Source organism: Gasterosteus aculeatus, chromosome 2, assembly GCF_964276395.1.
Source record: "Gasterosteus aculeatus chromosome 2, fGasAcu3.hap1.1, whole genome shotgun sequence".
Taxonomy (NCBI): Eukaryota; Metazoa; Chordata; class Actinopteri; order Perciformes; family Gasterosteidae; genus Gasterosteus; species Gasterosteus aculeatus.
This window is the reverse complement of record NC_135689.1, coordinates 959,024-970,903: the sequence shown is the minus strand read 5'-3', so window position 1 is coordinate 970,903 and position 11,880 is coordinate 959,024. Positions and strand designations below refer to the sequence as shown.

The 11,880-nt window shown below is 45.6% G+C and overlaps 1 protein-coding gene across 1 annotated transcript; it reads right to left on the bottom strand.

Moving 5' to 3' along the window:
- Positions 1-105: 105 nt before the first annotated feature.
- On the bottom strand, positions 106-10,949 carry LOC120828960 (protein NDRG3). Its single transcript, XM_040192660.2, has 16 exons — positions 10,625-10,949; positions 8,261-8,354; positions 8,108-8,140; positions 5,737-5,842; positions 5,505-5,625; positions 4,435-4,497; positions 4,288-4,348; positions 4,083-4,169; positions 3,788-3,844; positions 3,605-3,708; positions 2,947-3,012; positions 2,797-2,848; positions 2,625-2,672; positions 2,393-2,428; positions 2,166-2,217; positions 106-1,392 (listed from the first exon to the last, which is right to left on the bottom strand). The coding sequence occupies exons 2-16, from the start codon at positions 8,318-8,320 to the stop codon at positions 1,232-1,234; spliced, it is 1,107 nt and encodes a 368-aa protein (XP_040048594.1). The 5' UTR covers positions 8,321-8,354; positions 10,625-10,949; the 3' UTR covers positions 106-1,231.
- Positions 10,950-11,880: the final 931 nt, after the last annotated feature.

Below are 11,880 nucleotides of genomic sequence, written 5' to 3'. Positions count from 1 at the left end.
AAACCAGGATCAGTTTGTTCTAAGGGGAAGAACTGCATTCTGAGGCAAACACTGTATTTGTACATGAGAGTATTGTTACTACTACCAGAGTAAATGAACGGAATATTCAGGATTATTCAGGAAGCTTTATTTCATTACAAACAGTGTTTACATTCAAAGTCCTGTAACAACAAACAGCTACTTCAGTACAAATCTCAAAAAGTATTAATAAATATTATGAACAGTAACAGTTACAGTAAATATGTAAGATCAAAGAACTAAAGTTGTTTTCAGGAATTCTAATCCATAACATTTTATCTGCAGAAGAGTTTAATACTCTGAAAAAAAGAATCACTGGGATGTCGGTTTGTTGAGAAGAAAGGCTGCTGTTCTTCCAGCTCTATAAATATATAATTATATGAATAATACTCAGAGCGAGTCGGATTAACGGGCCAGATGTGACACAAAGTGATGTGTGAGCTCTTCAGATAATCAATACGCATTCAGGCAACCGCACAAACACCCGAGGGAGACATTCAAGGTCAGAGCAGTCACATGTCCAGTGAAGTACCAAAAGTCACGGCGAGCTGACAACGGGCGCCATCAGAGGAAGACGTTCAGATCTTTAAATGAAGCGCGGATAATAAACATCTGTTCATAACTGGTGAACACGTCCGAGGGTACGAAGCCTCGACAGCCACAAAGTCACATTCTGCTCTGATGTTTATGACGCGAGGACACGCAGGAGTGTTTTCTTAGGTCATTTTGTTGGTGTAATACTCATCCGGGCCACTAGGGGCTCCAGAGGTTACGGATCAAACTGAATTCGATCTTTCAGTGCTGATCACAAAGTCGTGGCACATTTCTGCCTCGTGTGACTAATTAATATTATTGGTTATCAAAGCCATAAAAGCGGATTAATGGATAAAAAAACGTCTTTGATGCAGGAGAATCGTTTGTTATTTCGTGGGTACAAAAAAAAGTTTCACAGCAACACCAACATAACGGCATAATAAATAATAACCATTGGAACCAGAGGAGGAATACGAGTAAACAGGAGAGAGCCGGTAAGGTCTGAAGAAATACGACAACCGCACGAAAATATGACCCAGCTGACCTCTACGTACGGTCACATCTACCAAGCAACCAAGATGGCCGACAGCGAGTCGCTAAAGACTCTACTGAACTTTATGTGGTGTTACATGTTGTAAAGAAGAAAAGGAGAGAGGGGGGGGGCGAGCGGGGAGGGGCCCTACGCAGCCATCTTGATGGCGTGGTCGGCCGTGAGGCCGGGGATGGCGGCAGCGCCCTCCGGCAGTGTGGCGGCGCGGCTCCGGGCGCCATCCGAGGAGCCGATGCTGGAGGACGAGTGAGTCCTGGAGCGGACCAGCCGGGTCATTCCAGCTGTAGGCACTGGGGGGGGGCACATGATGCGTTAGTGACAGTAGAGATGTGTGTGTGTGTGTGTGTGTGTGGGTGGTTGGTACCCGTGTTTTTACCGTGTAAAAACATGTGAGAAGCAGAAGGGGGGAAACGATGTGACACCTGTACCTGTACAAGTATCAGTATCTTTAAACACAAACTGACCCCAACAGAAACTCTTATTTGGCCTTGTAAGTCTGTATTCTAGACTTAATTAATCAAATTGTTCACTTATGTTCAAGTGCACACATGAACTTTGACCTCATCCTAAGCATGTGGGGAATCAATCTTCAAGCAACCAGACTCCATTCACAAAAACACAGATTAAAGAGTCTTTGATACGTCACAGAAGACTCAGGAAAATATCCTAAATATATATATAATTGTTCCTTTTCATCATCTGAGAAGCTCTAAACTATAAACGTAGTGTGAACTGAGCCCAGAGGTGTTGGCATGCAGCATGGCATGCTGGGTAGTGTTACTGCAGGAAGCTAGTGAACAGCTGATCAACAGCACACACACACACACACACCTTTTGATTCTACGCTTCAGTCATTAAATGTTCTGTAACTCCTCCCCTTTGGTTTTGTTTCAATGATCTTAGACCCGTTTTTCATGAAGTCAAAACCAGGTCAAAAGTTTTGACAAATGAGACGCTGATCAGCTGTTGAACCAGGAATGAAAATAATGTAAATAAACCTCACAATCCCTCCTAAATCACGGCTTGCCTCGGGCCACACGCGTGTGCCAGAGAGGATACTCACTGTAGCCCATCCCCTGGACAAAATACTTAAAGGCCTCCGCTAGTTTTCCCGGCTGAGGAAAGAAACACAAACAAATTAAAATGAACTTTAAAAAACACCATGACTGAGTGACGGGTCCAACGTCCCGCGCTGCTTTCCGTGGGGACGTCTGGAGCGCGTCGTCATGGAAACTAGAAGGTTTGAACCAAACAGGGGCCTCAAAAGTGTAAAAAACTGGTCAGACCTACCTGCACCACCTGAGGAAGTCCTCCACAGTCCGCCATCTAGCGGAGGGACAAAGAAGGACATGAGGTGAGAACGCAAGCAGAACAGAGGCCACGCCCCCCCCCATGTCAGACAACACCTGTACAGGAGAGACAAACCACTAACAGCACTGGCAGGTGCGTTGTCTTCCTATTTACGTATTTTCAGTCAGACAGACAGGGAGACGGACAGGGAGACGGACAGGGAGACAGGTACCTTGAGCAGGGTGGTCTTGGTTGGGTTCAGTCTGGAGTTACACTCAACCTGCAAGGGAGAGAAGCGCACACACACACACACACACACACGCACACACACACACGCACACTGTATTTAGAACAATGCGGTGTCACATACTGGCTGTTGTCATGGAAACAGGGCAGATACCCACCACGACATCGACAGAAGGCGACGTGTCTCCAACCACCAGTAGAGAGGGACACCTGACACACACACACACACACACACACACACACACAGTCAGTTACTGTGTCGCTGGACGTTTCATGTTAAAAAAGGAGGGAGGAATGAAGCTGGTTACCGGAGCGTGGTGACGGTGCTTTCATTGAGACCAGGGATAGGCCGCTCAATCTGCAGCTCAGTTCGACTGACACACACACACACACACACACACAGACACACACACAGAGTTCAATAACCAAGTCCATACGAAGGACCATTCTAACTTGTTGTTGCAGCATTGGCATTATTGTACTATTGGTATTATGTCAAGTCCTACTTCAAAGATAACTTTGGTATTTTTCAACCTGGACTTTCCTTGTTTCTTGTTCTTCTGAGTTTGTTTCCTTGTGGTAGAAATGTTCTTATTGTCGCTTTGGATAAAAGCGTCAGCTAAATGACATGTGATGTGATGTAAGAGAATCATCTAGTTTAACACAAATCAAACAAAATGTACAGAGGACCTGTCAATCAGCGTGTAGCCCCGCCCTAAAGCATTCTCTGCTTTATGGTCTGTTTGACTCTAAATGGGCCATAATTTACTGTCATTTTCTCATAGACGTCTATGGGAGCAGAGGAGTCGCCCCCTGCTGGTCACTGCAGACAACGCAGCTTCATCTTATGAAGCTCTGACTTGACTCTGCAGAACCTGAGGGGCCGATGCACCGTTATCCTCACTATTTCGTAGCCTAAAATAGAGGCAGGTTCAAGAGAACCCTGCTGCCCCTCTGGTCTCCTACCTGCTGTAGCTGTTGTAGAACATGGCCAGGTTGTCCAGCGGTACATCCTGAGAGATGTGGAGTCTGTATGTCTGGACGATCTCCTGGTTCTCAGTCAGCTCGTCCTGCACACAAACGCACAGAGTTCAGGGTCCGGCTGAGATCGATCAACCGCTTTCATGAAGCTGTGGCGTTTGTCCTCACAGTGCTGAAGTGGTGCCCCATGATCAAGTCGACCAGGTTGCTCGTCCAGCCGCTGAGCTGCAGGAGATGACGGGGAACATTTCAATGTGACACCTCATCGACGGACGGGTTCAACTGCTTCTACTACGACCAAAAGTTCAACTGCGTTCATCTATTTTAGTAAACGGACATTTGACCAGATGACATCACTCATCACGGCTATGAGATTTCTATCTGTTAGCAGGGTCTGTGTGCGTGTGTGTGCGTGTGTGCGCGTGTGTGCGCGTGTGTGTGTGTGTGTGTGTGTGAGAGACACCTTGGAGGTGGCCCAGTCCATCCAGCCTTTAGCACAGGGGTCAATGTCGATCAGAACCAAACCCTCCACCAGAGTGGGCTCATTCAGCTGAAACACAACAGTCGTACTCGTTTATTTCTTCCCAATGAAGGTAACGCAGAGGAAAGAACATTAGGACATGAAATAAGAACAAACGTTGACTAAAGCGATGGAGGCAAATACTCACAGACAGTTTGGTGAGGACGTAGGCTCCAGCTCCAACACCGATACCAATCACACTCTTCACCCTGAACACACACACACAATAGGGTTAACTGAAAGCGGTTTCTACTAAAATACCCATCATGCACCACAAAGATGACGCCGGACTCACTGAAGCTGTTTCAGGACCGACGGCAGCATCTCAGCCAGCTCATCCATGGTGGGGTACTGGTACCTATAGTCACACACACACACATTTAAATACTCCAGCATCTTGACTCTAATTCATCTGAGCTTTATATTAATGCAAAATGAATAATTTGTGAGCAAAGCTAAGAACAAAACATCTAAACTATCAAAGTCCTATCTGCTATCATGATCATTAACCCCAAACTCTGAACTAAGATCAGGAAGCAACCAGGCGGCCTTAATACTGCATTCTGTGTAGTGACCAGCAGGGGGCGACTCCTCTGCTCCCATAGACGTCTATGAGGAAATGACTCTACTTCTCTGTAGTGACCAGCAGGGGGCGACTCCTCTGCTCCCATAGACGTCTATGAGGAAATGACTCTACTTCTCTGTAGTGACCAGCAGGGGGCGACTCCTCTGCTCCCATAGACGTCTATGAGGAAATGACTCTACTTCTCTGTAGTGACCAGCAGGGGGCGACTCCTCTGCTCCCATAGACGTCTATGAGGAAATGACTCTACTTCTCTGTAGTGACCAGCAGGGGGCGACTCCTCTGCTCCCATAGACGTCTATGAGGAAATGACTCTACTTCTCTGTAGTGACCAGCAGGGGGCGACTCCTCTGCTCCCATAGACGTCTATGAGGAAATGACTCTACTTCTCTGTAGTGACCAGCAGGGGGCGACTCCTCTGCTCCCATAGACGTCTATGAGGAAATGACTCTACTTCTCTGTTGATTTATTCCCTCAGTAAACATTGTAAACAGGAGTTTCAAATCTTCTTCGATTCAGCATGATGCTCATTTAGTAAATTATGGTCCATGTAGAGCAGGGGATGCTTTAGGGCGGGGCTACACACTGATTGACAGGTCTCCTTCCCCTGATCAGGTCAGTTAACTGATAACTCGATTCTTGTTGGTCGATGGACTGTCGATCAAATTTGTTCTGATGTAGAAACAAAATTATAAATAACGTTGGAAGCTAGGGAACCCATTAATGTGTGTGTGTGTGTGTGTGTGTGTGTGTGTGTGTAGATGTAGGTGTGTCTATGTTACCCGGTGGGGAACACAGGAGCGTTCTCCTGCTGTCCTGGAGCATCAACATGAAGGACTGAGAAATGCTGCGTCACTTCCTGCATGTCCTCGTAGTTAAACAGGCTGTTGAAACAAGACTTATCTACACGCACACACACACACACACACACACACACACACACACACTGTGATGTGTTAAGTCGTTGTGTCTCTTGTGTACGTCTGTGGTCTGTCCATGTGATCATTCACTCACGGTTGAGTCCGATGTCATGGTAGGTGAGGATTGTGGGTCGGTTGCCCTTAGCAACCCCCCTCAGGGTGACATGCAGCACACCATGGGCCGTCTCCACATCGTGTTCCTGAACACAACAGATAAACATCATCCGGTCACACAGCCGCAGTAAGAGGCTCGAGGGTTAATCAACTCAACGCACTTGATAGAATTAATTCAGCTCATTGAAGGTTAACAAGTAAATAAACTGGGGGTAGAGCGGATGCGTTCGGAAGCGCAAGGTTGGAGGTTCGAGTCCCGGCTGCCCCATGTCCCAAGTCAAAGTGTCCCTGAGCCGGACACCTAACCCCTAGTTGCTCCCCGGGCAAAATGTAAAAGCCACGGGTTTAAAGTGTAATGTAAGTCGCTGTGGATAAAAGCGTCAGCTAAATGACATGTAATGTAATAAACGAGAGGCTAACAAACGAGAGGCTAACTGGCTAACAAACGAGAGGCTAACTGGCTAATGAACGAGCGGGTAACTGGCTAGGACCTAGTTTATGGAGAATTTTCAGAGAAAAGCAGGGACACGCACACGCAAGAGCCCCTTGCGTGCCTTTTCACCCCTTTTTGCGTGCGTTGACCCATTTTTCTAGACTACCGTCAAAAGCTACACAAGCCTCACGCTGTGATTGGTCTGCTAACTACGTCCTTTACAGGTTCACTGCACAATGCTGCCATTGTCAAAAGGAATATTTTTGAAGGGAGAATAAATCAGATTGAAGAGCTTTTGTGGGAAGAAATGTGTAAATATGAGCACTTGTACAAGCCGTCATTGGCGGACTATGAGGACGGCGGACGGCCTCTGATTCATGGAGGGAGATCTCCACAAACGAGGGGGACAAAGTCGTGGAGGAAAATACGGGACAAATGTGTCCTTGATGAAGAGCAGCAGTGTGGATGCACGGGGCAATAAAGTCTATGATCAATAAATAAAGCAACCAGCGACTTCCACACACAAAGACGTGACTCTCCAGGTCGTCTTCAACAAAACACGTGACTCCACCTGTTGTTCTGGAGGTGAATCGCTCTGCAACACACGCAGGACTTTACAACCAGGAAGTGAAACCAGCGCGTCGACATGACGGTGCGTAAAGACGCAGTTGCAGACGCATGCCAGCGTCTTAAGGAACGAGAGGCTAACTGGTGCAAATCCAGAGTCAGACATCCTGACCAGAGAGGAGAGGAGGATTCACGGCGAGAGAGAGAGAGATTGAGGTCAGCGGTCCTTTAATGAAGCCGTAATCTCTGCAGCCATTGACTGAGAGGACAAAGGTCTTAAACTGTAGAGAAAACCACCTGTTGCTCTTTTTCCATCCATCATGTCTTCACTTATACTGGCCGTATATTATGACATAAATCACAGGCGACGGTGAATTAATTAGACCTTAATTTACAAAGAAAAACTACAGAAAAAAAAAATAAGAAATGTACTTTATAATCTTAAAATTATATAAAGGAAATGTATTTGGTTAGAGGACAATAAGGATGATGATAATAATACGGCTTCAAATGATTCTGTGCTCTATTTTAAAAGATCTATCTGAACGTAGTTTATTGATTGAAACTGACCTGCTGTACTGACGTTGGTCCGATGAGTCTTGCTCATCAATATCTGTGTGTGGTGCTGATGGATGTCACACTAACAGCCCGATGGTTCACACACTGCTCTTCACATCTTTTGCAGAAATTAATAAAAAAAACTCAACGCACTGCTCCGATCATTTTAGGGAGAGAAGTTACGTGAAGTGACGATCAAGTGTTCACATTTAAGTTCAACTACATGCTCTTATTTTGTAGGAGCCAATGACCAATTTCAGGTGTATGCTATATTTAGAATATCTTTCCCTCTTTCTTCTCTCTTTAAAGACAACAGGCTCTATTCACACAGGCAGGGATTTTACCGTATGAGATCATAGGAGTTGTCGGTGTCTGTTGTGGGTCATCGCGGACGCTAGCGTGACAAATTGGCTGCGTGACTAAACACCCAAATGACTGAGTGACTGTCACGCTCAATGTGTGGCACTTGAGAGCTCTGCATTGTTGTTCGTCAGCTGTTGGCGCCAAATTACTGTTGATGAAATTATAATCAGACCCCCCCCTAAAAAAACTATTTGGATCAGCACGATTAACACAAGTCCAGACTGAGCGCTGTTTGCATCCCTGATTCATCAATGCAGCGAACAGCTTCAGTTCCTCATCAGAAGCAGGAGAAACACACAAACCGAGTTGTTTATGAGGGTTAACACATCATATGGACCCTAACTCTTCTCATATTGATCATCATAAATCATAAAGCAATAATGAGCCCATCTTTCCAAACGTTATGATGGAGAAGCTACGTTGAACTCACCTGACAGTCAAAGTCCTGGAGGTTCCTCCCGTTCTGAAGAGACATAATTAGCGTTATAAAATGAAAGCATCCATGGCATGAATCTGTTTACGGTCATACAAACAGCTGTTGTGCTACATAGAGCCCAGCTGAGCGCCATCCCCTCCACCTCACCTGTCCTGTCAACAGCGGCTTGATCTCCGTCAGCTGAACGTCGTGAAGCTCCTCCATCATGGGCTGGGCTGCCAGTCAGCTTGGTAAAAGACGCCTGGCAGACGGATGTAGAGAAGAGGGACGGACAGAGGGTTAGACACCTATCAAAACGTCCCAGTCCACCGGTCTGGGGTTTTGTCCTAATAACGGAGGATGTAACAGAAATGGATTAACAGTATGATTGTGTACATGTTTTCTGTTAAAAAGGAAGATCTAAAATAGCTTATAATTCAATGTAACTAATCGACACAATAGCGGCATTAAGCAACATTTGAGTTAATCACACACAGTTTGCTAAAGGGAGAGTTTACTGTCTTTCAAGGCTGCATTCTGTGTAGTGACCAGCAGGGGGCGACTCCTCGTCTCCCATAGACGTCTATAAGGAAATGACTCTACTTCTCTGTAGTGACCAGCAGGGGGCGACTCCTCTGCTCCCATAGACGTCTATGAGGAAATGACTCTACTTCTCTGTAGTGACCAGCAGGGGGCGACTCCTCTGCTCCCATAGACGTCTATGAGGAAATGACTCTACTTCTCTGTAGTGACCAGCAGGGGGCGACTCCTCTGCTCCCATAGACGTCTATGAGGAAATGACTCTACTTCTCTGTAGTGACCAGCAGGGGGCGACTCCTCTGCTCCCATAGACGTCTACGAGGAAATGACTCTACTTCTCTGTAGTGACCAGCAGGGGGCAACTCCTCTGCTCCCATAGACGTCTATGAGGAAATGACTCTACTTCTCTGTAGTGACCAGCAGGGGGCGACTCCTCGTCTCCCATAGACGTCTATGAGGAAATGACTCTACTTCTCTGTAGTGACCAGCAGGGGGCGACTCCTCTGCTCCCATAGACGTCTATGAGGAAATGACTCTACTTCTCTGTAGTGACCAGCAGGGGGCGACTCCTCTGCTCCCATAGACGTCTATGAGGAAATGACTCTACTTCTCTGTAGTGACCAGCAGGGGGCGACTCCTCTGCTCCCATAGACGTCTATGAGGAAATGACTCTACTTCTCTCTGGATTTATTCCCTCAGTAAACATTGAGTGACATAAACCTCAGTCTCTCGAATAAGACAAAAGCCAAAAAAGCTTCTATAGCTCTGCCACCTGTCTGTCTGTCTGTCTGTCTGCCTGTCTGTTTCTCTGGTCGTTCACCGGTGTCCAACAGTGTTATCCAACCGAGTGAACCTAATGGAAACAGCCAGCTATCTCTGATTGGCAGTGACCCAAGCCGTGTGTGTGTGTGTGTGTGTGTGTGTGTGTGTGTGTGTGTGTGTGTGTGTGTGTGGGCAGACATGTTGGGTAACAGTGCTGCAGCACAGCTCTGTGGATGGATGATCAGCCTTCTGGCTCCGACCCCAGCAGATCCAATCAGCACAGATGAGACATACGGCTCACAGCACAAGGTCGCACTTCATCATTCAAATATATCTCATAACTAGATAAAGTAAATATAGTATAAAAGTATCTCTGACACTGCCAATCAAATATATGGAATGCAGCTTAAACAAAAACTCATGTTACACTGTTAGAAGTGATTTAGTGTGTTCTAAAATACTAAAATGAAAGTTGTATTGCTTTGATACGTCCTTCGTTTCATAGTTTCTCAGCTACAGATAAACAGATAAAACACAGGTTTTATTGATACTGTAGGTACATATTTACTTCTGTTTTGCAACAGCAACATTTATATATGCAGTTAAAAAAGTGAAAATATACGTCGGTAAAAAAAGGTATACAGAAACATACTGCATTTGACATTTTCTATAAAATTGACATTTACATTTACGGTAACAGTATTAAAAAGTATAATAACCATATAACACAGTATTAAACAGTTAATATTCTGTGAGGTTGTTTCCATGCAGCTCAACTGGTGCTGGGCTCCGCTGTTCGCCCACACGCACGCACGCGCACGCACGCACACACACACGCACGCACACAAAAAACACACACACACGCGCGCGCAAGCACGAACGCACACACGCCCGGCAATCTAACGGACAGCTGAAAGGTTAGCAACCGTTACTAAGGAGAGACACGCACCTCCATGGTGACCCGAACCACACACGCGCGCGCGCACACACACGCACACACACACACGCACGCACGCACACACACACACACACACACACACACACCAAAACGCCATCGCCACAGGAGCTGAGCCGCACGAGGATATAACTCGGGTCAGCGGCTAGTTACTCTTTAGCACGGCAGTGCCGTTAGCAAGGGGAGCTAGTCACAGCCAAAGGGCCGTTACCGTCACTAGCTTAGCAAACTTAGCCGCCGCTACCATGGCGACAGAGGCGCCGGTAGCTACTGACCGTCAGATGCTTATTCCGCGGGCTCCTCTTCAGTCACCGTTATCCGGTAGATCCCGATCCTATCCGGTAGGTCTGGTTTAGTGCGTCAACGGGCACCGAGCGGCTCGCGAGGCTTCTGTCCGTGAGTGCGCGCACCGACTGTCAGCTGCACGCGGGCGGTGAGGGGCGGGGCTACATCACCGTAAACAACGCGTCACCACATTATCACCCACAGCGAGTAACGGCTCCAAGATTTAATCCTATTTAAGTATATTTAACAGTATTTTGTGTATCTAACAGCAATTTAACGACATTTATCAGTATTCAACCTTACTAAACAGTGTACAACATATTGCACAGTATTGAAAAACATATATGTAGCAGTATTAAATTGTAATAAACATCAGTAGTGTCAAACTAGTGAAATGTAAATTAACAGTATTAAACAGCGCATTGACATTATTATACAGTATTAAATCATGATAAACAATACTGCTAAACAAATGTTGAATACTATTACTGAAACTGTAACAGTATTAAAAAGTATAATAACCATACAACACAATATTAAACAGTTATGTTCTTATCACATGAATGTAGGAGTAAAATTAAAGCCAGATGGATAATTATTTTGTTTTGGATTCTTTTTTTTTTCTGGCAGGAAGAGAAAATAAAACAGTTAACGATCCTGGCGGAGTTTCAAATGAAAGAAAGAAAAGTTGCAGTTGGATAATAACCCAGATTCAGAGACAGAAAGTGTGATTTATAAATACATGAAACTCACCACCTTTTGGAGTTGAACATTTTCCACTAGTGGTTTTGAGATATTAAAAAAAACTAAGCACAAAGACAAGAGCTATTTAAAGGCCCAGTTTTCTTCAAAGCATAATCCACTGAACGGTAGAGACCTGTCAATCACAACAAGCCCCGCCCTAAAACATCTCCTGCTTTACGGCCTGTTTTACTCTAAATGGACCATCATTTACTAAATGAACATCATTCTGTATTGAAGACGTGAAACTAGAGACTGAGACCATAAACTCCTGTTTATTGTTTACTGAGGGAATAAACAAGAGTAGTCATTTCACATACTTCTGTGACCAGAGGAGTCGCCCCCTGCTGGTCACTACACAGAATGCAGTAACTAAACAGACCGTTGAAGCTGAAGAAATTAGAATGCTTGCGAGGGAAGTGCAGCTCAGAGACACCTTGAGCTGGTGCTAGTGGTCGTTCATCGTTTATAAAAAGGTGCATAACTGACCAATTAAATAAAATCA